The sequence below is a fragment of the Bos taurus genome, unplaced genomic scaffold, assembly GCF_002263795.3.
Source record: "Bos taurus isolate L1 Dominette 01449 registration number 42190680 breed Hereford unplaced genomic scaffold, ARS-UCD2.0 Leftover_ScbfJmS_713, whole genome shotgun sequence".
NCBI classification, from domain to species: Eukaryota; Metazoa; Chordata; class Mammalia; order Artiodactyla; family Bovidae; genus Bos; species Bos taurus.
The window spans coordinates 247,982-274,945 of NW_020192012.1; the positions used below are offsets into that span (position 1 = coordinate 247,982).

Genomic DNA, 26,964 nt, shown 5'->3' on the forward strand with positions numbered 1-26,964 from the left:
ATTTTCCAGCTCTTGAGGTAGATTGATTTTGTTTGTTTTTGCTCATGGCTATTACTTGGATAATACATTTTTACAGATGCTTAGTAGACCTTACTATAATGTGCAAAAATTCTAGTTTCCTATTTTTTCTCCTTTTTAACATAATATTTTCCTAGAAACCCCTCCCTTCACTCTCAGCTTGTCCCACTTCCCCTTCCAGCTTCCTAATTCCTTGTGATTCAGACTGTAGTGCCAGGGTCAGTAGCAAATGCATCTCCTGGAGCTTCTTAGAAATGCAGAGTCTCAGGCCCATTCAGCTCACTTTCTTAGTATTGTGTTTAAATAGGACCTCCTAGTAAAGTCCTTTCTCTCCCATGGGCAGGTTTTGATGACTGATAGTCTGTGCTTTCCATTAAATGTCCTTTGACAGTTTGAAACTGAGTTCATGAATCACCAAAACTCCTGTTGTGACTGAGAAGGAGGCTCTAGAAAGCTCTGTGTCACTTACCCTATATTTCTATTAACTTTATAATAAGTTAATATTATATATATTATTATATATTATATATATATATTATATCTATTTATATAATAAGTTTATAGTTACTATTAACTTACGTTTATATTCTGTAAATCAGGCCTTTATAGTATAATCTAATTCCGTGTGATGTTACTGCATTTATTTGCATCTTTTCAATGGAGTCTGTCTTCATCATGGGCAGTTTTCATCCTGCTCCCCACTTCCCCATACCAGCTTTCTGTGGGGACTGGAGGGATTTCCCCACAGGCTCAGCCCTGCCTGGACTTGGAATCAGAAAGAGCCAAATGTAGCAATGTATGTGCAGCTCTTTCACCACCTGATGGGATCAAATGTGAATCTTGATGCCCCAAGCAGGGCACAAGGTCTATTTGGCCTGTTTTCCAGGCACCATGTGCCCCACTCAGCTGCAGGTTTCTCTCAGCCCAGCTGTGGATGCTGGTTCTCCCTGCTGACAGCCGGCCCACCTGACCTCAGGCACACTCTTTGCTCCCACTCAACACAAACATGCCTGTATCCACCTCATGCTTTAACTCTCTGGCCATAGGATCTCCATGTTAGGCTTGTACCTTTAATTACAGCTACACTTCTCCCCACTTTCTCTGTTCTAGCTACACAGAGGGACATGATAAGGTGTCAAGCCATCCAGGTGATAAGGAAGCCATCAACAGATGGAGAAGAGCCCGAGGATACAGATTGAGTCCCATCCTGTGACTTATGGGCTCTGATATTTCAGGCAGACTAATTCTTCTAACTAAGCCTCAATCTTTTCTTTTGAAAAATAGAAGCAATAGGATGTAGCTTGTAGGGTTGTTGTACAGCTTAAACAATATAAGACATGTAAAGCACCCAGCATGGGGATCAGAGTAATTACTTGGATAAAGACGGCTATCATTTTCATCAGGTGTAAAATGAACATAATCACTTATAACACAAAAGCTGTCTGTCCTATAAGAAAAGAGGTGTTGGCCATTTGAAGTTGTATCTATAGCTGTAGGATCCATCTGTTGTGTCTTTCTCTGTCTGGTTTATCATATACTTAAATAAATATGGTAATAGATTTTCTGTAAATTCCTCTGGCCTGAGTTAAAAATCTCAGTTCCCAATGGAGGCTTCTTTTTCTCCGGACACCACAGGTAAGACAAGTAAGAGTCAAATCCAATACAGATTCTGCTGTCAACATGTACAGTTCATCTGAAGAAATAAGAAAATGGCTATATTAGCTTTGTAAGCTAGGAAGAGGTCATAATCTTTATAGAGATTTTTACAAAAAAATGACATAGCATCAGTTAGGTTTGGGACAAGCCCACATGAGGGGACAGGGAGAGCATTTGCAAGGATTTAGGCATGTGAGACAGACTTAGTGATGTATGGTTAGGGTTTCAACTGGTAGAGATGCATTCAGCAGAAATGCATGTGAAAGTTCTTTAGGAGGTGGAATCAACATAAGCAAAAACATGATGCGCTGATCCAATAAATGAAGAACTAGGCACCTGCAGAGCATTCAGGAAAGTCAGCTACCACGTATGCAGCAGACATTTTCATGTTCAACCCTGAAAACTCTCAAGTGACCCCAAGGAAGGTGACTTGCGGACATGAAGAAGGTCATGTGGGAACATGACCGAGGTCAGTGGGAACAGTTTTGTAGAAGAGATGTCCTGGGATGGAGTGATGGGCACAGAGCCGGCCTTTGGGAGTTTAATCTGAGAAATGAGAGCATGAGGACCAGAATGGGCAGATGCGGGATGTAGGGAGCCTGGAGCTGTTGTGTCTCCAGCAAAATGTCCCTGGAAAGTGATGGCACTTTTTGGAATCAAACTGATGTTGATTAAAACAAAGCTTTAACACTCAGGTTTTTGAATGTGCAGGAAAGTGAGTGGGAATAGAAAATGGTATCATGTTTTTGGAGAGTAGGTTAACAGCCTAACAGCTTCCTCTGAAAATGTTCATACTTGATTCTCAGCAGTTCCATATCTGAGAAATGATTGAGTGTTTGAAAAAAAAAGTTTTAGTTTCAAGGATATTTAACAGAGTTATTTGTAATAGCAAATTATTGGAAACTGCCTAAATATCCAGCAGTAGGGGGTTTGTTAACTGATCACATATACTGTAATATTTTGTAGCCATTAAAATAAATATCCTTATGAAATACTAAATGAAAACAGATAACTGTATGTTCATATTAATCCCATTTTGTTTATATATGTGAACTTGTGTCTTTAAGAACACATACAGAAGTCTAGAAAGTAAAAATGTCATCTTGAGAATGTTTTTACAGACTGCAGAGTATAGCTAGTATTTATTTATTTTTAAGATTCAGTTGCACTGATTATGATTAAGGATCATAATCATAAAACATAGTTTTTTAAATAAATCATAAAGCAAAGTTGTTTTAACTTTTTTTTTAAAAGGTAATGCAGCCTGGCACTCTGGTGCTGACTGTGGATCTTAAAATGAGGAACTAAGTCATAAAACACTGCAAGAGTACAGTCTTAAGGGCTTGGCACCATACTGGACTCAGGGAAGTAAGGTGGACAGTTCAGCCCCTGAGCCTGGGAAAGAAGTTGTGAAAGTAAAGTGGGGAAGATGGAGGAAGGGGTTGTTTTGTGTGGGGCATTGGGTGTTGATCTGTTGTGTGCAGAGAAATCCAGGTGCAAGTGTCTAACAAGTTGGTGTCATCATCAGAGACCAACATGGTTGGAAAAACAGAAAGGGGCCATTTCAAAGCAAATAAGATTTTCTCAAAGTGTCTTTATAATTTTTTAATTTATTTATTTTTGGCTGTGCTAGAACTTTGTTGCTGCTCAGCCTTTGCTCTAGTTGTGGAACAGGGACTACTCTAGTTGTGGTGCCTGGGCTTACTGTGGTGTCTTCTCTTGTTATAGAGCAGTCTATAGGGTGTGAGGGCTTCAGTAGTTGTGGCATGTGGTTCAGTAGTTTTGGTTCCCAGGTTCTAGAGCACAGGCTCAGTAGTTGTGGCGCATGAGCTAAGTTGCTTTGTGGCACGTGGGATTCTCCTGGACCAGGGATTGAACCCATGTCTCCTATACTGACAGGCAAATTCTTTACCGCTGAGCCACCAGGGAAGCCTCCCAAGTGTCTTTAAATTGAAGGATGTAAGCTTACTGATACTGGTGACATTTTCCTTGGGCAATTGGTAAAACCATTTGGTTACCCTTAAAGTCATTCAGACTATAGTTTTGTTGACTGAACTGTAGGAATAGCCAGAGCCAGGTTTTCTTTGAGTTACCTTTTTCTTTTGAGATGCCTTTGGCCTTGTGGCATGTGGCATCGTAGTCCTCCAACCGGGGATTGAACCCACACCCCCTGTAGTGGAAGCACAGAATCTTAACCAATGGATTGCCAGGTAAGTCCCCCATTTTTTATTTGTTTTTAATTATCCCCACTGGAGTTTGAAGTTTATAGTCCTATGATCATGAACAGCCCTTGGTGCCCCTATATATTTCAGTCCATTTACTCAAAGTCTACAAATGCTCCCATTTGTAAAGATCTTCTCAGTTTTAGTAGAGTTGATAACATGGGAATATCCATACATCCTCACAGATAGAGTACTCACTTGTGTCCTGATATGGGTTGATTTATGTATGAGAACACCCAGAAATACAGGCATACCTGTTTTCACTGTGCTTCATAGATAATGTTTTTTTTTTTTTTTTTTTTTTTTTTACAAATTGTACATTTATGGCAATGCTATGTCAAGCAAGTACATTGGTACCATTTTTCCGACAGCATTTGCTAACTTCATGTCCCCGTGTCACATTTTGGTAATTCTCACAATATTTCAAGCTATTTCATTATCATTATGTTTGTTATCCTGGGATCTGTGATAAGTGTTTTCTAATGTTGAAAGGCTCAGATAATGGCTAGCATTCTTTCAGCAATAAAGTAATGAAAATTAAGGTCTGTACATCTTTTTAAATACATAATGCTTTTGTACACTTAGTAGACTACAATATAGACTAAACATAAATGTACTTGAACAGAGAAACAAAAAATTCATATAACTTGCTTTATTTTGTGATAGTCATATTATTGAGATGGTCTGGAACCAAATCCAAAATATCTTTGAGGCCTGCCTGTACATAGAACGGTCCATTTGTATTATATGAATTAGGGTTTAAAATAAGGTGTAAAATGTCCTGAGAAACCTGTATGCAGATCAAGAGGCAACAGTTAGAACTGAACATGGAACAACAGACCGGTCAGTGACTGCAGCCATGAAATTAAAAGACGCTTGCTCTTTAGAAGAAAAACTATTACAAACCTAGACAGCATATTAAAAAGCAGAGCCATTAATTTGCCAACAAAAGTCCGCAGAATCAAAGCTCTGGTTTTTCCAGTAGTCATGTATGAATGTGAGAGTTTAACCATAAAGAAGGCTGATTGCCAAAGAATTGATGCTTTAGAACTGTGGTGCTGGGGAAGACTCTTGAGAGTTCCTTTGACAGCAAGGAGATCAAACAGTCAGTCCAATAGGAAATCAACTCTGAATATTCATTGGAAAAACTTATGTTGAAGCTGAAGCTCCAATAATTTGGTTACCTCATGGGAAGACCTAATTCTCTGGGAAAGACCATGATGCTGGGAAAGATTGAAGGCAGGAAGAGAAGCGGTCAACAGAGCAAGAGATGGTTGGATGGCATCACTGACTCAATAGACAAGAGTTTGAGCAAGCTCCAGGAGATGGTGAAGGACAGGGAAGCCTGGTGTGCTACATTCCATGGGGTCACAAAGAGCTGGACATGACTGAGCAACTAAATGACAACAAAATGTCTTATAGACATTGTATTATCTTTGTAAGATAATAAAAGTAGCTAAAGCCACTTTTCTTACGTTTAATCCCTATAAATATATTCTTTTTCGAAACGCCATGATTGATTTGACTAAGTTGTGAAACTTTTAGTTCAGTTCAGTTGCTCAGTCATGTCCCACTCTTTGCGACCCCATGGAGTGCAGCACGCCAGGCTTCCCTGTCCATCACCAAATCCCGGAGGTTACTCGAATTCATGTCCATTGAGTCAGCGATGCCATCAAACCACTTCATCCTCTTTCATCCCCTTCTCCTCCACCTTCAGTCTTTCCCAGCATCAGGGTCCTTTCAAATGAGTCAGCTCTTCACATCAGGTTGCCAAAGTATTGGAGTTTCAGCTTCAACGTCAGTCCTTCCAATGGAGATAATCAAATCAGAAAAATGAAAAGTTCCAAGGATTCTGATTATATTGCATATAAATATTTATTGTTCTCTTTAAAGCTATGAGTTTTAAAATTTTACTGATTTACAAATGATCAAAAGCATGTCTTACACCCTCATCAACTCCAGATTCTAAATAGAGACGAAATCATCTCTTGGGAAGCTTCCTTCAGGAAATTTGTGGTTGGGCATCCCTGGTGTCTCAGATGGTAAAGAATCTGCCTGGAAGGCAGGAGACCTGGGCTCCATCCCTGGGTCGGGAAGATCCCCGGGAGTAGGAAATGGCAACCCACTGTACTATTCTTGCCTTGAGAATTCCATGGTCAGAGAAGCCTTTCAGGGTACATTCCATGGGGTCGCAAAGAGTCAGAGTAGACTGAATGACTAATATATATATATATATATATATTTTTTTTTCACTTTCAAACTCATTGGTAAAAAAGGCCAGTTTCTGCATACATACATATGTGAATGCAGTTTTATTTCTTACCAGCATTTAACCTGCTTTGTATTGATTCTTTAATCTTATTATTAGTCACTTAATTTCTCTCTGCTTTGGTTTTAATAAATAGACTGACACTTGACATGTATTTTTCCAAGGTTCAAATTTAAGTATTAATTTGTTAATAAAATGCCTTTTGTACTCTTCAATAAAAGGTCCCATGTAAATAGCAAATTTTGTTTGTATTGTTGTTGGTCTCATTATGTGCATTTTTTTTCTATTGGCTTCTGTCTTTTAAGATTCTGCCTTTTATATTTTAAGATGTTTCAAGATAGAATATAATTAAGATATTTGATATCAGGAAGTGATTTCATTTTTCTACCAAAGAATAATTTCTCTTAAATAACAGATCCCTGAGAAAGTGAGTACTTGTTTGTGTATAACACTTCTGAATTATTGACATCTCTGTAAAGTTACCCATGTGATTCTCAAGGTCAAATTACTTAGGCAGCAGAAACAAAGGTAATTTAAAAGTTGACTTCTTGTGCACAATTTAGGAGACTGCTGGGTTTTCACTGCCAGCAGATTTTTTTTTTAATCATCTTGCTTTATTTACTAATGTTAGTTACACACATATATACACATGTATACACACACCACACACACTTACATGTCTCCCCCTTTAACATACCACATAATGGATACTATGTGATAATCACAGAAAACAATTTTCAGCATATTAAGCATCCCTTCAGGGAAATCTGAATAAAACTGCATGACATTTTAAGAAGGCATAAAAATCACTCTCTATTACATATGTTTGGGTGGATTGTGGTCTTAACCAGGGACATCTGTGAATATCTGCCATTTTTGGTTGCCACAATTTGGGAGTTGCAACTGTTATCTCGTGGGTAGAGTTCATGGCTACTGTTAAACATCTTACAATACACATGACAGTCTCCTGACTGCCCGACAATGAATAATCTGGCCCAAAATGTCACCAAGACCATGCTTGAGAAACTATAGGCTACTCTTTATATTTAATAGATCTTTGAAAATTCATCTTCAACAATCAGGGTTTCTCCTAGGTTTGTTGCATCCTGTTAATTCTTAATTGCCTTGGGTCTCTTTACAGCATGGCATTGTGGGAAGAACAGGAGCTGGCAAAAGTTCCCTCATCGCTGCCCTTTTTAGATTGTCAGAACCTGAAGGTGACATTAAGATTGATGGAATCCTGACAACCAGTATTGGACTTCATGATTTAAGAAAGAAAATGTCAGTTGCACCTCAGGTATGCATATCAGAGCATTCTCACATGTTCTTTTTATAAAGTATCTCAGTTTAATTGCTTTTAATTTGATTTTCTTTTCAACTTATATGAAAGGATGGATCCTTTTTTTCCCGATTGAGCACAGTTTTGGTATCAGGTATTTTCAGCAGACATTTTCACTGGATACTATGTTTTCTTTCTTTGTTCATTTGTTAGTTTTGTGTGCATGTGATTTAATAACTTACTGAGATAGATTTCTGGACTCAGTCTTCCTCAGTTGCCACAATTTTATCCACTGATAACCACATAATTCTGAGAAAAAAAGGATAAATGGTTTGTTTAGTGCTGGAGAGGTTCCTATAGGGAAACATGACTTTTAAGTGTCTTACAGATGGAATTTTGCTGTGAAACTTTCTGTGAAACTGCTGAGCTTTGAGAATTACAGGGTATATAGATGCTTTGGGGAGACTTTGACAATTCATCCATTAGTGAATAATTTTCACCAGGGAGGGAGTACAGAATAGTGAGGTAGAGCAGGGGACTCAGAATTATGTCTCTATGTACCTCAGTTTTCTCTGTCTTATAAGGTAACTGACAGTACCAACCCCTTGAGCTGTTGTGAAAACAAAATAGGTCACTAAGTGTGAAATGCTTCATGTAGACCCAGATGTGACTGCTGTGATGGTAGACCATTGAATTGTCCATTGGCCAGTCTTTTCCTGGTCTCTGATTCTGTTTTCTTTTCTTCTGCATCTTAAAGAAGTATAATTTTCAGGGAGTGTTTTGGAGACTGGACTATATGCACAGTAGACACTCCTGTCATTCCTTGTGGTTAATTCACTCAACATAATTCTGGTAATATTTACTGAGACATTAGTATCCTCCAGGCATATAACAAAAGGCAACCTAGATCCTGTGTCTTCATCTTCCATCCTGCCCTCTGGTTTGACAGACTTAACTGATTTTTTTAAAAAGAATTTGATTTTTTTAATATACTCGATAATCATCTGCCCATCAATGGAAGCTTGGAAAAATACCCTCTTGAGATGAAAAACAGAGAGGAGATGAGACAAAATGAGCCAGGCAGTTCTGCTTCCTGAAACGTGGGTGTAATGTGCCCTGAAATGCTTGTTTATCAGGAAGTATATAGAACATGGCACACAAAGGGAAGGAGAATGTGGGCTTGGGTACAGCTGTTACTACCTACCTGTGGCATCTAAAATACCTGGAATTACTCTAAGTACTTTTAAAACCAAAATGTTCTTTTCAGACTATAGTGAAATGCCACCTAACAACACTTAATATGTCTGCTATCAAAGGGAAGAGAGAGAGAAAGAGAATGACAAGTGTTGGCCAAGATGTTGAGAAATTAGAAACCTTATTCATTGCTTATAGGAATATAAAATAGTGCAGTCACTATGGAAATCAAGTTGGTGTTTGCTCAGAAAATTTAAAGATAGGATTATCATATGACCTAGCAATTCTACTTTAGAGTATAAGCCCAAAAGAATTGGAAGAAAGGTCTTGAAGAGATACCTTTACATGCATGTTATAAGACCATTATTCTCAACAGCAAAAAGGTGGAGGCAACCAAGAGTCCATTGACAGATTAATCAATCAAGTGTGGTGCATATACATATAGTGGAATATTATTTGTCCTTAAAAAGAAGAAAATTCCAATACATGCTACAACACAGATGAACTTTGACGAAATTAAACTAAGTGGAATAAACCAGTCACAAAGGACAAATACTGTATGATTCGACTAATAGGAGGTACTTAGAGTACTAAATTCATGGATACAGGATGTAGATTAGTGGGTGCTAGGAGTTGCTGGGAGGCAAGAGTTGTTGTTTAATGGGTACAGAGTTTCAGTTCTGCAAAATGAAAGGAGATATGTGGCTGGAAGGTGATGATGGTTGTGAAACAGTGTGAATGTATTTAATACTGCTGAACTATACACTCATTTGAAAAGACCCTGATGCTGGGAAAGATTGAAGGCAGGAGGAGATGGGGATGACGGAGGATGAGACGGTTGGATGACATCACTGACTCGATGGACATGGGTTTGGGTGGACTCCGGGAGTTGGTGATGGTCAGGGAGGCCTGGCATGCTGCGATTCATGGGGTCGCAGGGAGTCGGAAAAGACTGAGCAACTCAACTGAACTTTACACTTAAAGGTGGTTAAGTCGGTAAATTTTATGTGTATTATACTACAATTAAAACAATTTTTATTTGAAGGAAAAATGGGAAGAAATTTTTAGCACATTCAGTCGCTATATTTAAAATTTTCTTCTGGCTATTAGATTTATGACTTGTGGTTATGGTAGAAAATAAATGAGCTTAGATTCCCAAGTTTTATGTTTTGATGGTACTCATCTCTGAAATGGCCAAGTGAGATTAGTTAACAGAAATAAAGGGCATGTCTGTAAAGTCCTTGGATGCAAGGCTTTAGAAACATGTCCTACATTATTTTTAATGCTTCTCAATAAGAAAAATTTATATCCTTGTGTACACAAAATAACTCTATAAATAAATAACATTAGATTATTCTTGGCTCTGCCAATAATGTTTGGAAGCACATCTGAACAAAGACTAAGCAAACCTTTGCATCACATGTTTTGGTTCTGTCCTGTTGGTTTCCACCCTTCCTTTGAGTATGCTCTTTTTACACATTCCAGACAGCATACTTAAAAAATAGTACTAAGCTTTGTATCCATGTAGATTCCACTTTATATGCCTTTGTCTCCAAGGTGCAATGTTGGTTGATCAAAGAAAGAGAAACTGGAGAGAATTTGCAATGTGTAAAGGGTCCCAGGAAACCATTCAGGAGGCAGACAAGGGTAGAATGTTTAAGAGTGTAGACCAAGTGTCAACATGACCAATAGTTTTATTCCTGCTCTGCCTCATATGACTGTGGGGCCTTAAGGACGTCACTTGGCTTCCAAACTTTAGTGTCCTTGTCCTTAAACTGGGTCTGGTAATCATTGTCACACAGATTTGCTGTGAAGATGTAACTGGGTGAGAAAATGTTTGTGCTATGTCTGGTTCTTAGGAAAGCTCAGTCTATAAAAACTATTTTTTTTTAATATTTATTTTAATTAGAGGCTAATTACTTTACAATATTCAGTGGTTTTGCCATACATTGACATGAATCCGCCATGAGTGTTCATGTGTCCCCCATCCTGAAACTCCTCCCACCTCCCTCTCCATCCCATCCCTCTGGGTCATCACAGTGCACCAGCCCCAAGCACCCTGTCTCATGCATCAAACCTGGACTGGCGATTTGTTTTACATATGATAATATACATGTTTCAATGCCATTCTCCCAAATCATCCCACCCTCACCCTCTCCCACAGAGTCCAAAAGACTGTTCTTTACATCTGTGTCACTTTTGCTGCCTCACATATAGGGTTATCATTACCATCTTTCTAAATTCCAAATATATGTGTTAATATACTGTATTGGTGTTTTTCTTTCTGGCTTACTTCACTCTGTATAATAGGCTCCAGTTTCATCCACCTCATTAGAACTGATTCTAATGTATCCTTTTTAATGGCTGAGTAATACTCCATTGTGTATATGTACCATAGCTTTCTTATCCATTCATCTGCTGATGGACATCTAGGTTGCTTCCATGTCATGGCTATTATAAACAGTGCTGTGATGAACATTGGACTACACGTGTCTCTTTCAATTCTGGTTTCCTCCGTGTGTATTCCCAGTAGTGGGTTTGCTGGGTCATATGGCAGTTCTATTTCCAGCTTTTAAAGGAATCTCCACACTGTTCTCCATAGTGGCTGTACTAGTTTGCATTCCCACCAACAGTGTAAGAGGGTTCCCTTTGCTCCACACCCTCTCCAGCATTTATTGCTTGGAAACTTTTGGATAGCAGCCATTCTGACTGGCATGAAATGGTACCTCGTTGTGGTTTTGATTTGCATTTCTCTGATAATAAGTGATGTTGAGCATCTTTTCATGTGTTTGTTAGCCATCTGTGTGTCTTCTTTGGAGAAATGTCTGTTTAGTTCTTTGGCCCATTTTTTGATTGGGTCATTTATTTTTCTGGAATTGAGCTGCAGGAGTTTCTTGTATATTTTTGAGATTAATTCTTTGTCAGTTGCTTTGTTTGCTATTATTTTCTCCCATTCTGAAGGCTGTCTTTTCACCTTGATTAGAGTTTCCTTTGTTGTGCAAAAGCTTTTAAGTTTAATTAGGTCCCATTTGTCTATTTTTGCTTTTATTTCCAATATTCTGGGAGGTGGATCATAGAGAATCCTGCTGTGATTTATGTCGAGAGTATTTTGCCTATGTTCTCCTCTAGGAGTTTTATAGTTTCTGGGTATTACATTTAGATATTTAATCCATTTTGAGTTTATTTTTGTGTATGGTGTTAGAAAGTTTTCTAGTTGCATTCTTTTACAAGTGGTTGACCAGTTTTCCCAGCACCACTTGTTAAAGAGATTGTTTTTTTCTCCATTGTATATTCTTGCCTCCTTTGTCAAAGGTAAGGTGTCCATAGGTGTGTGGATTTATCTCTGGGCTTTCTATTTTGTTCTTTTGACCTATATTTCTGTCTTTTTGCCAATACCATACTGTATTGATGACTGTGGCTTTGTAGTAGAGCCTGAAGTTGGGCAGGTTGATTCCTCCAGTTCCCTTCTTCTTTCTCAAGATTGCTTTGGCTATTCAAGGTTTTTTGTATTTCCATACAAATTGTGAAATTATTTGTTCTAGTTCTGTGAAAAATACTGTTGGTGGCTTGATAGGGATTGCATTGAATGTATAGATTACTTTGTGTAGTATACTCATTTTCACTATATTGATTCTTCCAGTCCATGAACATTGTATATGTCTCCATCTATTAGTGTCCTCTTTGATTTCTTTCACCAGTGTTTTATAGTTTTCTATATATAGGTATTTTTTTTTAGGTAGATATATCTCTAAGTATTTTATTCTTTTTGTTGCAATGGTGAATGGAATTGTTGTTGCAATGGTGAATTGAAATTGTTTCCTTAATTTCTCTTTCTGTTTTCTCATTGTTAGTGTATAGGAATGCAAGGGATTTCTGTGTGTTTATTTTATATCCTGCAACTTTACTATATTCATTGATTAGCTCTATTAATTTTCTGGTGGAGTCTTTAGGGTTTTCTATGTAGAGGATCATGTCATCTGCAACCAGTGAGAGTTTTACTTCTTCTTTTCCAATCTGGATTCCGTTTATTTCTTTTTCTGCTCTGATTGCTGTGGCCAAAACTTCCAAGACCATGTTGAATAGTGGTGAGAGTGGGCACCCTTGTCTTGTTCCTGACTTTAGGGGAAATGCTTTCAATTTTTCACCTATGAAGATAATGTTTGCTGTGGGTTTGCCATATATAGCTTTTATTATGTTGAGGCATGTTCCTTCTATTCCTGCTTCCTGGAAGGTTTTTATCATAAATTGATGTTGAAGTTTTTCAAAGGTTTTCTCTGCATCTATTGAGATAATCATATGGATTTTATCTTTCACTTTGTTAATGTGGTGTATTACATTGACTTTTTTGCAGATATTGAAGAATCCTTGCATGCCTGGGATAAAGCCCTCTTGGTCATGATGTATGATCTTTTTAATATGTTGTTGGATTCTGTTTACTAGAATTTTGTTAAGGATTTTTGCATCTATCTTCATCAGTGATATTGGCCTGTAGTTTCCTTTTTTTTTTTTTTTTTGGTATCTTTTTCTGGCTTTGGTATTAGGGTGATGGTGGCCTCATAGAATGAATTTGGAAGTTTACCTTCCTCTGCAATTTTCTAGAAGAGTTTGAGTAGGATAAGTGTGAGCTCTTCTCTGAATTTTTGGTAGAATTCAGCTGTGAAGCCGTCTGGACCTGGGCTTTTGTTTGCTGGAAGATGTCTGATCACAGTTTCAATTTCTGTGCTTGTGATGGGTCTGTTAAGATTTTCTATTTCTTCCTGGTTCAGTTTTGGAAAGTTGTACTTTTCTAGGAATTTGTCCATTTCTTCCAAGTTGTCCATTTTATTGGCATATAGTTGCTGATAGTAGTCTCTTATGATCCTTTGTATTTGTGTGTTGTCTGTTGTGATCTCTCCATTTTCATTTCTGATTTATTGATTTGATTCTTCTCCATTTCTTTATTGATGAGTCTGGCTAATGGTTTGTCAATTTTAATTATCTTCTCAAAGAACCAGCTTTTGGCTTTGTTAATTTTTGCTATGGTCTCTTCAGTTTTTTTTTGCATTTATTTCTGCCCTAATTTTTAAGATTTATTTCCTTCCACTAACCCTGGAGTTCTTCATTTCTTCCTTTTCTAGTTGCTCTCAGTGTAGAATTAGGTTATTTATTTGACTTTTTTCTTGTTTCTTGAGGTATGCCTGTATTGCTATGAACCTTCCCCTTAGCACTGTTTTTACAGTGTCCCACAGGTTTTGGGTTCTTCTGTTTTCATTTTCATTAATTTCTATGCATTTTTTGATTTCTTCTGTGATTTGTTAGTTATTCAGCAGCATATTGTTCAGCCTCCATATATTGGAATTTTAATAGTTTTTCTCCTGTAACTGAGATCTAATCTTACTGCACTGAAGTCAGAAAAGGTGCTTGGAATGATTTCAATTTTTTTGAATTTACCAAGGCCAGATTTATGGCCCAGGATGTGACCTATCCTGGAGAAGATTCCATGTGCGCTTGAGAAAAAGGTGAAATTCATTGTTTTGGAGTGAAATGTCCTATAGATATCAATTAGGTCTAACTGGTCTATTGTATCATTTAAAGTTTGTGTTTCCTTATTAATTTTCTTTTTAGTTGTTCTATCCATATTTGTGAGTGGGGTATTAAAGTCTCCCACTATTATTGTGTTATTGTTAATTTCCCCTTTCATACTTGTTAGCATTTGTTTTACATATTGTGGTGCTCCTATGTTGGGTGCATATATATAATTGTTATATCTTCGTCTTGGATTGATCCTTTGATCATTATGTAGTGTCCTTCTTTGTCTTTTTTCACAGCCTTTGTTTTAAAGTCTATTTTATCTGATATGAGTATTGCTACTCCTGCTTTCTTTTGGTGTCTATTTGCATGGAATATCTTTTTCCAGCCCTTCACTTTCAGTCTGTATGTGTCCCTTGTTTCAAGGTGGGTCTCTTGTAGACAACATATATAGGGGTCTTGTTTTTGTATCCATTCAGCCAGTCTTTGTCTTTTGGTTGGGGCATTCAACCCAATTACATTTAAGGTAATTATTGGTAAGTATGATCCTGTTGCCATTTACTTTGTTGTTTTGGGTTCGAGTTTATACACCCTTTCTGTGTTTCCTATCTAGAGAAGATCCTTTAGCATTTGTTGAAGAGCTGGTTTGGTGGTGCTGAATTCTCTCAGCCTTTGCTGTCTGTAAAGATTTTGATTTATCCTTCATATTTGAATGAGATGCTTGCTGGGTGCAGTAATCTGGGTTGTATGTTTTTTTGTTTTTTGTTTTTTCTTTTGTTACTTTAAGTATGTCTTGCCATTCCCTTCTGGCCTGAAGAGGTTCTATTGAAAGATCAGCTGTTATCCTTATGGGAATCCCCTTGTGTGTTATTTGTTGTTTTTCCTTTGCTGCTTTTAATATTTGTTCTTTGTGTTTGATCTTTGTTAATTTGATTAATATGTGTCTTGGGATGTTTCACCTTGGGTTTATCCTGTTTGGGACTCTCTGGCTTTCTTGGATTTGGGTGATTATTTCCTTCCCCATGTTAGGGAAGTTTTCAAGTATTATCTCCTCAAGTATTTTCTCATCGTCTTTCTTTTTGTCTTCTTCTTCTGGGACCCCTATGATTTGACTGTTGGGGCGTTTAACATTGTCCCAGAAGTCTCTGAATTTGTCTTCATTTCTTTTAATTCTTTTTTCTTTTTTCCTCTCTGTTTCATTTATTTCTACCCGTCTATCTTCTACCTCACTAATCCTATCTTCTGCCCCCATTATTCTAAAATTGGTTCCCTCCAGAGTGTTTTTTATATATCATTTAATGCATTATTCATTATATATTGACTCTTTTATTTCTTCTAGGTCCTTGTTAAACATTTCTTGCATCTTCTCAATCCTTGTCTCCAGGCTATTTATCTGTAACTCCATTTTGTCTTCAAGATTTTGGATCATTTTCACTATCATTATTTGGAATTCTTTATCAGGTAGATTCCCTATCTTTTCCTCTTTTGTTTGGTTTGGTGGGCATTTATCCTGTTCCTTTACCTGCTGAGTAGTTCTCTGCCTTTTCATCTTGTTTATATTGCTGTGTTTGGGGTAACCTTTCTGTATTCTGGCAATTTGTGGTTCCTCTTTATTGTGGAGGCTCCTTGCTGTGGGTGGGGTTGGATGGGTGGCTTGTCAAGGTTTCCTGGTTAGGGAAGCTTGTGTCTGTGTTCTGGTGGGTGGAGCTGGATTTCTTCTCTCTGGAGTGCAATGAAGTGTCCAGTAGTGAGTTTTGAGATGTCAATGGGTTTGGTGTGACTTTGGATAGCCTGAATATTGAAGCTCAGGGCTATGTTCCTGTGTTGCTGGAGAATTTGCATGGTGTGTCTTGCTTTGGAACTTGTTGGCCCTTGGATGGAGCTTGGTTTCAATGTAGGTATGGAGGCTCTTGATGAGCTCCTATCGATTGATGTTCCCTGGAGGCAGGAGTTCTCTGGTGTTCTCAGGATTTGGATTTAAGCCTCCTGCCTCTGGTTTTCAGTCTTATTCTTACAGTAGCCTCAAGACTTCTCCATCTGTACAGCACTGATGATAAAACATCTAGGTTAATGATAAAAAGTTTCTCTATAGTGAGGGACACCCAGAGAGGTACACAGAGTTACATGGAGAAGAGAAGAGGGAGGAGGGAGATAGAGGTGACCAGGAGGAGAAGAGGGGAGTCAAAAGGTGAGAGAGCAAGCTAGCCAATAATCACTTCTCTTTGTGCTCTCCGTAGTCTGGATCCCTCAGAGATGTTTACAGAGTTACACAGAGAAGAGAAGAGGGAGGAAGGAGACAGAGGTGGCCAGGAGGATAAAAGGGGGAATCAAAAGGAGCGAGAGAGATCCAGCCAGTAATCAGTTATCTAAGTGTTCTCCACAGCGCAGAACACACAAAGAGATTCCCAGAATTGGGTAGAGAAGAGAAGGGGGAGGCAGGAGATAGAGGAGACCTGGTGGAGAAAAAGGAGAGTCAAAAGGGGGAGAGAACAATCAAGCCAGTGATCTCGCTCCCAAGTAAAAATGGGTAGTGTAGATTGGGTTCTTAAAGACACAAAATTGATAGCAAATACCAAAAAGCAAAGATTAAAAATCTAGAGTACAGGTTAGATTCTCAAAAATACAATATTAAAAAAAAGTCACAAAAATTATTTTATATATATACATGAAGTTTGCTTTAAAAATGGGGTCCTTTTTTTTGCAAGGTAATAGTAGGTTATAAAAATGAAAATTAAAGGAGGACTAGAGGACTTAAAATATTTTTTTAATTTAAAAAATGGTAGTAGTAAAAATATATCTAGGACTTTCTCTGAAGCTGTTGTGGACAGTGTGGGGTCTGTTCATTTTCAGATAGTTCCTTGATTTGGCTTATACTTCTCAAGGTCTATAGGCCCCTTCCTATGTAGTCAATGCTAACTACAGGGTTTTAATCTATTGCACTTGCCACTTCCAAGGTGGTTCCCTCCGTTTATTTTAGCTTCTTCTGTTTGCTGGTCTCTTCAGTGTCTAATTTCCACCCTGACACAAGGGAGGCTGTGGTGGTCACTTTTCTTAGGCTCACTTGTTCAGTCATGCTGTGGGGAGGGAGGAACACTGCAAACAAATATCACTGGCATGTGTGGGGAGTGCTCGCCATGTTTCAGCTGCACTGGGTTTGCCCCCACTTACGGCATGTGTGCTTTCTCAGTCTACACTGTTCAGGCTCTAGGTTGCTCTGCTGGGAACTGTCTGAGGCCGGCCCTAAGTTGCCTGCAGTTCCCAGGTCTAAGCCACTTAGATTCAGGTTCTCAAGTACTCCACAAAGGTGAAGACTTGGTTGGGCCTGCATTTTGTGCCCTTCCCAGGTCCAAGCAGCTCAGGTGACCAGGTGCTTGGTGAGGACAGTCGCCCCCAGTTGAAGGCTGCGTCTTATCACCTCCCCCGTCCCAGCCACTCGATTTTCTGGGTGTATAACTGGCACGCCTTCTCAGGTGTGCCATGTGTCACTTTTGGGGAGCAGATCTCTGGCTGTGACCCTCCCAGTGGATGTCGATCATCCAGAATCCCAAGAAGTCTTGGCTAGCAACAAAGCCTGCTTGCAGTTTGGTGGAGGATGCCTCTCTGGGGCCGTGATTCCCCTCTTGTGGCTCTGGCTGCCCTTGCCTGCCTGTCTATGGTGGGGATGGGCCAGTCCACAGCCAGCTACCTCTGCTCAGTACTTTGTTCTGTGAGCGGGCCTGGCCGTGTCTTACGCTAGGGCTTTTCAGGGAATAGCTATCCCACAGTCTGGGTTGCTATCTCAAGTTAGTTCCCTTAGATTGCCCTCGGGGCATTCAGGCCTGGTCTTTACCCTAAGCAATGCAGCCCGCGCCTCCCTATCCAGCTCCCGCTTGCTAGTGGTGGATGTAAGTGTCTGGGCTGCTGTTCCACTGGGAGTTGCCGTTAAGCACATAATCTGTGGGGTTTAATTATTTATTTATTTTTCCTCCCAGTTATGTTGCCCTCTGAGATTCCAAGGCTCATCACAGACCCGCTGATGAGAGTGTTTCCTTGTGTTTGAAAACTTCTCTCTTTTTAAAGACTCCCTTCCCAGGGCAGATCTCTGTCCCTACCTCTTTTGTCTATCTTTTTATTTTTTATATTTTGTCCTACCTCCTTTTGAAGAAAATGAACTGCCTTTCTGGGTGCCTGATCTACTCTGCCAGCATTCAGAAGTTGTTTTGTGGGATTTGCTCAGTGTTCAAATGTTCTTTCTATGAATATGTGGGGGAGAAAGTGGTCTCCCCATCCTATTCCTCCACCATCTTAGGATTGCCCCCAATAAGAACTATTTTTATTCTTAAGGATCAGGGCACAGGCTTTTGGGTATTATTTCTGCTTAAGTAAAAAGAGTAACACATTCTAGAGTGACTATATTCTTTAATTTCTGCTTATGTGTTCACAGTCCTTGGTCATTTTCTTTATAATTATAGTTACAATATAAACTAAGTTGTTTTTATAAATATAAATAGTAAAGCAAAGAAACAAAAATAAAAAACAAAAGACACAATAGAAATTTTGGGGAAAAGTGTAACAAAAAAAATGAATTTAACATTTTCCACCAAAAGCAAGAAAACAGACTAGGATTTTTTTGTACTTTGATTTCTGCCTCCCCTCCCGCCAGCTTCTTTCCTGGCTCCCATCTTGTATACACTGGTACTTTCTTACTTACTTATACACTAAGACCTCTGGCCTTCTCAGCCTGCCCCACACTCATTCCTTTCCTTGAGGACAGAGCCTATATTTCTCATGTCTGTCACTCTAGTGCCTGTTAAAATCCCTGGCAAGTTAACATGAGTATTGATAATTCCTAACATTTCTGGAATAACTAACACATCTTAGCCACTTGTCCTACCATTTCCTGCTTAATCCTCACAATTCTTTTGTTATCCTTACCTAACATATTTAAAACCTGAGGCATGAGGAGTTTATCCCACTTACCAAGTAAGGGACAGAGTCAGGATTCAATTTCTGTGTGTCTGTTTATTTTTTAAAATTGAAGCATAGTTGATTCACACTGTTTCAACTGTATAGCAAAGAGGTTCAGTTATATACATTTTTATATATAAAAGTATATATATATATATATATATATATATATATATATATATTATATATGTGTGTATATACAGGGAGCAGCGAGCTTCTGGGGTCCTCTCTCTTTCTCTCCCAGGCTCATCCCACCGTCCTGCTGACCCTGCATGAACAGATCAGAATTGGGGGAGATGGGATAACACCAAGGATCTGGGTAGGAACCAGAGACAGGGGAGTCGGGGTGTAGACCATCAGTCCTGGGGGGAACTTTCAAAGACAAATACTGTGTTTCTAAGATGGTACTCCTCCATTTGTATTCAAAATTTGAGGAATAAGCAAAAATGAAACCTCTTCTTAAGTAATTTCCTTGAACAGAACAGGGAGCTGATGTATGTTCATCCTTTGTGCTGAGGATGTGAAGTAGTTAAGTATGTTTCTCAGAAAGAACAGCGACTGAGATTATATTCAGGGAGCAGCTGCTTATCTGAAAGGATCCAGAAAATGAAGCTAAGATGGGGAAAAGAGGAATATTGGGGAGCAGCCTCCCCTTGCCTGGCCGTGTCATCTGTTTTAACCTCGTGGAAACAACTGAAGGCTGAGAAATTGCCTGCATGCTGGAATCTTAGGGTTGATAATTACAGAGTAAAAAAGTTTTATGAAAATCTAAAGTAGAATGATGTTTATTCCTCTAACAAGGAACTCTTACCACTGCACAGATTGCTGTTTAGTCTTTGTTCCTGAATTCAAGAGTTTTAAGGGAGACTTTAAATTTGGATCTCAGGATTTTTCAGTTTAATTCAGTAATCATTTTGAAATGTATGACCAGTGATTTCAGACCACTTAATCAACTTTGTGCAAATAAAGCTCCTTTTATAGTGTCTTTTTAATTTTGGATTTTGTTTAGGGATACACTTTTTTTGGTGGCACTCCCTGAGTCTTCTGCATTCATCTGTCTCTCACCAGACTTAAAACAGAGACAATATTGAAAGAAGGTACAGGAGGCTATCTGAGTGTCATTCTTCTTCATGACTGGGGAAAAGAAATGTCTGTCTTCTTCATCTTTCTTCTCAGGCTTTTGTGAAGTGAGGAAGAAAGTTTAGCTCCAAGGCCAGGCAGGATTTTGAGGCTGGTGATTCTGAGCAGTTCTGGGCACTTGTGGAAAAGTCAAGTCTCCTCTTGTTCCCACATGTGTGCCTCTGCCACCTTCACTAAAAGTAGCCTATTGGACTCTTCTCTGCTCATATTATGTGACCTGGCTTACTACAGCCTTCCAGAAGAAAATGTAAATTGTCTACATGAGCTTTTGTACAAGATTATCTCTTGAAACTTGGAAGGACACATATATTTCTAGGTTAATTTACTTGTGGCTCCTCCAAAAGTAGAACAGGAAAAAGTTATTTTAATAATTTTATTATGACCCAGGTCATAATAGTTTTCAGGTCATCTTGACCTTGCTGTTGGTAACGAGGTTTTGTGAAGCAGGTCATCCTGACACACAGGTGAGAGAATGTGGGGATCAGGTTGATGCAGAATCCGAGGAGATCTCTCCATGGACAGAGGTGCTGCAGACCCCAGGAGCTGACTTCTTTTTGCACGTGTGGGGATGTTCCTTTCAGACAAATGGAGAGATTCCATATCCTAGAAGACTGTTTGACCAGTGGAGAAAAGATCCTAGTTTGTTCTTCAGTGCCAATGTGCAAATATTTAATGATTTTGCTCTGAGGCACAAGCTTCAAGTCTCTCAAGTAATCATGCTATTGATATTTCCCAGTCACACTAGGATTGACAACTAATTTATATAGATCTTGTTTGCATGTGTGTGCTTTAGCTGATATTCCCAGGAAGGCATTAAAAAAAAATCAAGTCCTTCTTTCTCTTCTTCAGTTTTTTTCTTAAGATAAAAACCTTCTTCAACAGTTTCTTCTTCCATTAATGTTCAGTAGTCTGGAGGATATTTAGTAGCACACTTTGTACATGGAAAATTATTTTATAGATAATGTTTTATAAGCATATATTTTCAACATTATTATTAATAATTACAGTAACTTTTGATATTTTATATTTTAATTATGTTATGTAGATATTGGGATATAATGAAAAGATGTTAAGGTAATAACATTCCATATTTTGGGGTATTTAGGAACCTGTTTTATTCACTGGAACAATGAGGAACAATCTGGATCCTTTAAATGAACATACGAATGAGGAACTGTGGAATGCATTAGAAGAGGTAATTTGTTAATATTAAATATAATTAACTTGTTAGCATCAGTATCCATGTGTATACATTTAGAGCATTGCAGGCGATTAAGGAGCTTAACAGTTTAACTGACTTTGTTTACCTCCTAGAAGAACACTGATGACATGTGTACACTTAAAATGTTGTTAATTGATGATGAAAACCAATATAATGCCATGTTTCCATTTTAGCTTTTTCCTTAAAACCCTGAGTGACTAGATATATTATCTTGTCCTTAGCAGACCACTAAGTTAGATGTTAAAGCTGTGGGATCAAGTTCTACTGTGATCTAGTGAAGTAATTACCCTAATTACCCTCCAGTGTTCATTTTATTCCTGGTCTTAGGGAACATTTACTAAGTGGAGACAATTGCTGCTACTGCTAAGTCACTTCAGTCGTGTCCGACTCTGTGTGACCCCATAGACGGCAGCCCACCAGGCTCCCCCATCCCTGGGATTCTCCAGGGAAGAACACTGGAGTGGGTTGCCATTCCATTGTCTAGGGGATCTTTCCAACCCAGGGATCAAACTTGAGTCTCCCACGTTGCAGGCAAATTCTTACTGTCTGAGCCACCAGGGAAGCCCTGGAATGTGACAATTATTATTTATTGGTGATTATGTAATTTTAATACTGCAGCATGAATGCAGGTAACAGAACCCTGGAGAATTTGCTGAGCTTTTGTATGGAGAGGTTCATTTCTAGAGAATTTTCTGTCATTTGTGTCATGTTTCCTCTTGCCCCACTTCTTTTAATTCCTTCAACCTGGCATCAAATATTTTTGACTATTAACTTGCTGTTGGCTTGAATATTTAATGCAAAATTATTTTGTGTGTTTGCCCTCATTTTACAAATCAATTCTACTGAGGGTATAAACTCTAGACTTCTAAACCTTAGACTGTCTTCTAATTCCTCATAGGACCTAGCTTAGTTTTTTGCTTTTAAAAAGTAAGCACGTGCATTCCTATACACTAACAATGAAAGATCAGAAAGAGAAATTAGGGGTCAATTCCATTACCATTGCAACAACAACAACAACAAAAAATACCTAAGAATAAACCTACCTAAGGAGGCAAAAGACCAGTACTCAGAAAACCATAAGATTCTGACTGACAAAGGAAGCCAAAGATGACACAAACAGATTGAAGGATATATCATGTTCTTGGATTTGAAAAATCAATATTGTGAAAATGACTATACTACCCAAAGAATCTACAGATTCCACACAATCCCTGTCAAATTACCAATGGTGTTTTTCATAGAATTAGGGCTAAAAATGTTACAATTTGTATGGAAACACAAAAGATCCTGAATAGCCAAAGCAATCTTAAGAAAGAAAATATGAAGCTGGGGATTAGGTTCCTTGATTTCAGACATTATTAAGTTTGCCAAAAAAGTTTATTATGTAAGATGTCACAGAAAACCCAAATGAACTTTTTGACGAATTCAATACAGTGCTACAGTAATCAAGATGGTATGGTACTGGCACAAAAACCAGAAATATAGATCAATGGAACAGGATAGAAAGCCCAGAGATGATCTCACACACCTGTGGTCACCTAGTCTATGACAAAGGAGGCAAGAATATAGAATGGAGAAAAGACATCTCCAATAAGTGGTGCTGGGAAAATTGGACGGCTACATGTAAAAGAATGAAATTAGAACACTCCCTAATACCATATACAAAAATAAACTCAAAATGGATTAAATACCTAAATGTAAGACCAGATACCATAAAGCTCATAGAGGAAACAGGAAAAACACTCTTTGACATAAATAACTATTAAATTTTTGATTGCTGTCTTCATTTCAGAAGTGTGGCATAGTTCTTAACGTTTTTTTTTGTTACACAAATCTGAGTGATTTTTCATGTTGTTTTGAATTGATGTGTTTGTGATTTAGTGTTACCCTTCCAGGGAAGCTCTGAAATCTGTAATATGTAGATGAGCCTTGACTGTGAACAAGCAGATTTGGAGGTCTTACAATTTCCAGCCAGTAATTCTGCTTTCTGAAAGATGTCAGCACACAGTCTTTACACACCCATCTGGCTTTCCAGTAACGTGGGAATTTGTTTTCGTAAATTGGGCCAATTGCTTTACCTTCTCCTGCCCAAAAAGAAGTGCACCTCTGATTTCATGGAAGTTTGCGAGTCTATAGTGAAACTCTAGAAGAGAAGAAGGGAGAGCAGTTAACCATCAAATGTAATAAAAGATAGGGTGATCTGCTGATCTTGAATTCACAGGACAGATTTAATGGTGAAATTATGACATCTTAAAAAAAAACTGGAGGTACTGGTAAATTATTTTTCTATTTGTTTCCCAGCTGATACATTTTTTCACCAATTCTCAGGTAGAAAAATTACTCTAGAATTTTAGAACACCTTGTGCCACAGACAGAGGGGCAACATTAATCTAAATTCTAAAAATGATGAAGTGGTAGAAGGGGTCGATAATACTAAGATCTACCTTTATTTAAACTACATTTGGAGCTTTCTATAAAAAGAAATAGATGTGAGTCTATTTCAGAAGTGCAGTATGTGGTTTCCATGTGTTGCTTCTGTAATTGATCCTGTTAATGTTGGTGACATCACTTAGAGAAATCGTCCCATCATTGTGTTTCTCTAGGAACTGCTTCTTTAGGACTGTTTTAAAGAAAACCTACAAAATATTTCATTGAAAACATACAGATACGATAAAGAAAAATTCCTAAAGAAATAGAATAATGGGGTGATTTATCACTCTAAGTGTGTGCGTGTGCATGCTCGGTCGAGTCTGACTTTTTCTGTCCTTCTGTGGGACTGTAGCCCACCAGACTCGTCTGTTCATGGAGTTTTCCAGGCAAGAAATACTGGAGTGGGTTGCTGTTTCCTGCTGCTGCTAAGTTGCTTCAGTCGTGTCCAACTCTGTGCGACCCCATAGACGGCAGCCCACCAGGCTCCCCCGTCCCTGGGATTCTCCAGGCAGGAACACTGGGGTGGGTTGCCATTTCCTTCTCCAATGCATAAAAGAGAAAAGTGAAAGTGAAGTCGCTCAGTTGTGTCCGACTCTTCGTGACCCCATGGACTGCAGCCTACTAGGCTCCTCCATCCATAGGATTTTCCAGGCAAGAGTACTGGAGTGGGGTGCCATTGCCTTCTCCGTGCTGTTTCCTACTCCAGGGGATTTTCCCAAACCAGGAATTGAACCCATGTCTCTTGCATCTTCTGCATTGGCAGGAGGATTCATAACCACTGCACCACCTAGAAAGCCTGTCACTCTTACAGGTATCACTGAATCAGTGAGGTCACTTTTTAAGTGAACTCAAAACCCTAGTTATTAGTTTGTAAACGGTGTCAAACTGGACATGTGAACCCAAACTCACAGACCTGGCCTGAGAGTGAGTAGGAGAGAACCACTATGTTTGCCTCTTTTAAAGTCCTCTAGTTCTTTTTCCTCCTTCCTTGGGAGAGATGGACATTCATAAGGGAGGCAGTCCCATGGATGCTGCCCATCTCATCTTGGTTATTTTTAAAATATGCTGAAAATATATTTTTCATATACTGAAAACTAGTCACCTTACTATAAATTGACAAAAGTTCATGAGTTAGTTAGTGCTGATTGGGAGACTAAGAAGCAAAGGCAATGCCACACATATAACATGAATGTACCTGAAGTTGAAGCACTTAATCACTCAAAGGTTGAAAGATCACAGTAGATAAAACTCTCAACATGAATCACCAGTGTGTTGCTTCTGTTAAAAAATAAATATAAAACAGCTTAGATTCTGGACTATGAAGTTAAGCATATGGTCTGTCCTGTCAAAACTGGGGAAGAAATCATGCAGTCAAATCCTCGATATTGATAGTGTCTCTGTTTGGACAGAAGTGTGTCTCATTACACAGGAAACTAAGATACAGAAACCTGGGCATCAGCAGCCTGTGCATCAGGAACTATATGGTTCAGTCCTTGCAGTGGAGACAGGCCACATGTCCATTTCCCAGGCCTTGTATTAGGTGAACGGGCCCCCCTCTTTACTTCCTTTACTGCCAGTCCTGCTATAATAAAAGCTCTTCCCCATCTGTTGATTGCATTTCCTGTCTCTTTTCAGCCCATACCAGCCTTTCTTTTTGAAAAGTAAGAAGGTTCCACAAAATATATAAACCATATGACATCTGTGTTAACCTCCTATGAGGGGTGTTGGTGCCTGATTGCTAGATACAGTACATGTAGTAGGTTACTGTGAAAATGTTTACAGTGATAGAAATAGGGTGCCTTCAATTTCAGTGTATTGTTTTTCAATTTTGCTATATTCTATTATTTTCCCAAGCTCAAAAACAATCTGAAGAATTCTGTACTGAGATGTATAATTTTGAATAGTATTATTCATATTATAGTCATATTAAATCATAACTTTTTCAGTGCTTTCCACTCTTTAAAGTGTGATGTTGTGATATGTTAGTAGTAGTAGTTTAGTCGCTAAGTCGTGTCTGACTCTTGCGACCCCATGGACTGTAGCCTGCCAGGCTCCTCTGTCCATGGGATCCTCCAGGCATGAATACTGGTATGGGTTGCCATTTCCTTCTCCAGGGGATCTTCCCAACTCAGGAATTGAACACGGGTCTCCTGCATTGCAGGAAGATTCTTTACTGACTGAGCTATGAGGGAAGCCCTGTGATATCTTGGAGCCAGTTAATTGTCATAAGAATATATTCCTTTTTAATGGCTGAGTAATACTCCATTGTGCATATGTACCACAGCTTTCTTATCCATTCATCTGCTGATGGACATCTAGGTTGCTTCCATGTCCTGGCTATTATTAACAGTGCTGCAATGAACATTGGGGTACACGTGTCTCTTTCAGTTCTGGTTTCCTTGATGTGTATGCATGATACTGGATGCTTGGGGCTGGTGCACTGAGACGACCCAGAGGGATGGTATGGGGAGGAAGGAGGGAGGGTGGTTCAGGATGGTGAACACGTGTATACCTGTGATGGATTCATGTTGATGTATGGCAAAACCAATACAATACTGTAAAATAATTAACCTCCAATTAAAGTAAATAAATGTATATTAAAAATAAATAAAAATAAGAGATTAAAAAATAATACATTCCTTTTATACTTACACTTAAGAAAATATTGTTTTATAAAAATTATTTATCTATGTGGATTTATTTTATAATTTATAGGAACAGATATGTCACACAGTGGCATTCACTTATGCTTTCATTCATACAGCCAAGAAGTGTCTACTGAGAGCTTGTTAGACAGGCATTGTTGCAGACTCTGGGGCTATCACAGTCATTAAAATACACAGTCCCTACCCTTTTGGAGCTTAAATTCTCTTGGGGAAGATGGAAAATAAGCCAATGCATATGTAACAAGGTCTCAGTGCTGATACATGCAAAGGAGGAAAATGAAGTAGAACATGAAGTGGACCAGCTAGCAACATTATTAATAATGGACAGTATCTATTGATCTGTCATAAATTCTACATGTACTGATTCATTTTATACTCTTATCAATGTTAAGAGGTACCCATCTTAACATCTA

The 26,964-nt window shown here is 38.6% G+C and overlaps 1 protein-coding gene across 2 annotated transcripts in view; it reads left to right on the forward strand.

The window, feature by feature from the left end:
• LOC509854 (ATP-binding cassette sub-family C member 4-like) overlaps positions 1–26,964 on the forward strand; it is a 168,448-nt gene that overhangs the window by 119,690 nt on the left and 21,794 nt on the right. For both annotated transcript variants that reach the window (XM_010810928.4, XM_059884490.1), the window contains exons 26-27: positions 7,307–7,462; positions 21,339–21,428. In XM_010810928.4, the coding sequence (XP_010809230.1) occupies positions 7,307–7,462; positions 21,339–21,428 (246 nt within the window). The remainder of the gene's footprint in view (positions 1–7,306; positions 7,463–21,338; positions 21,429–26,964) is intronic.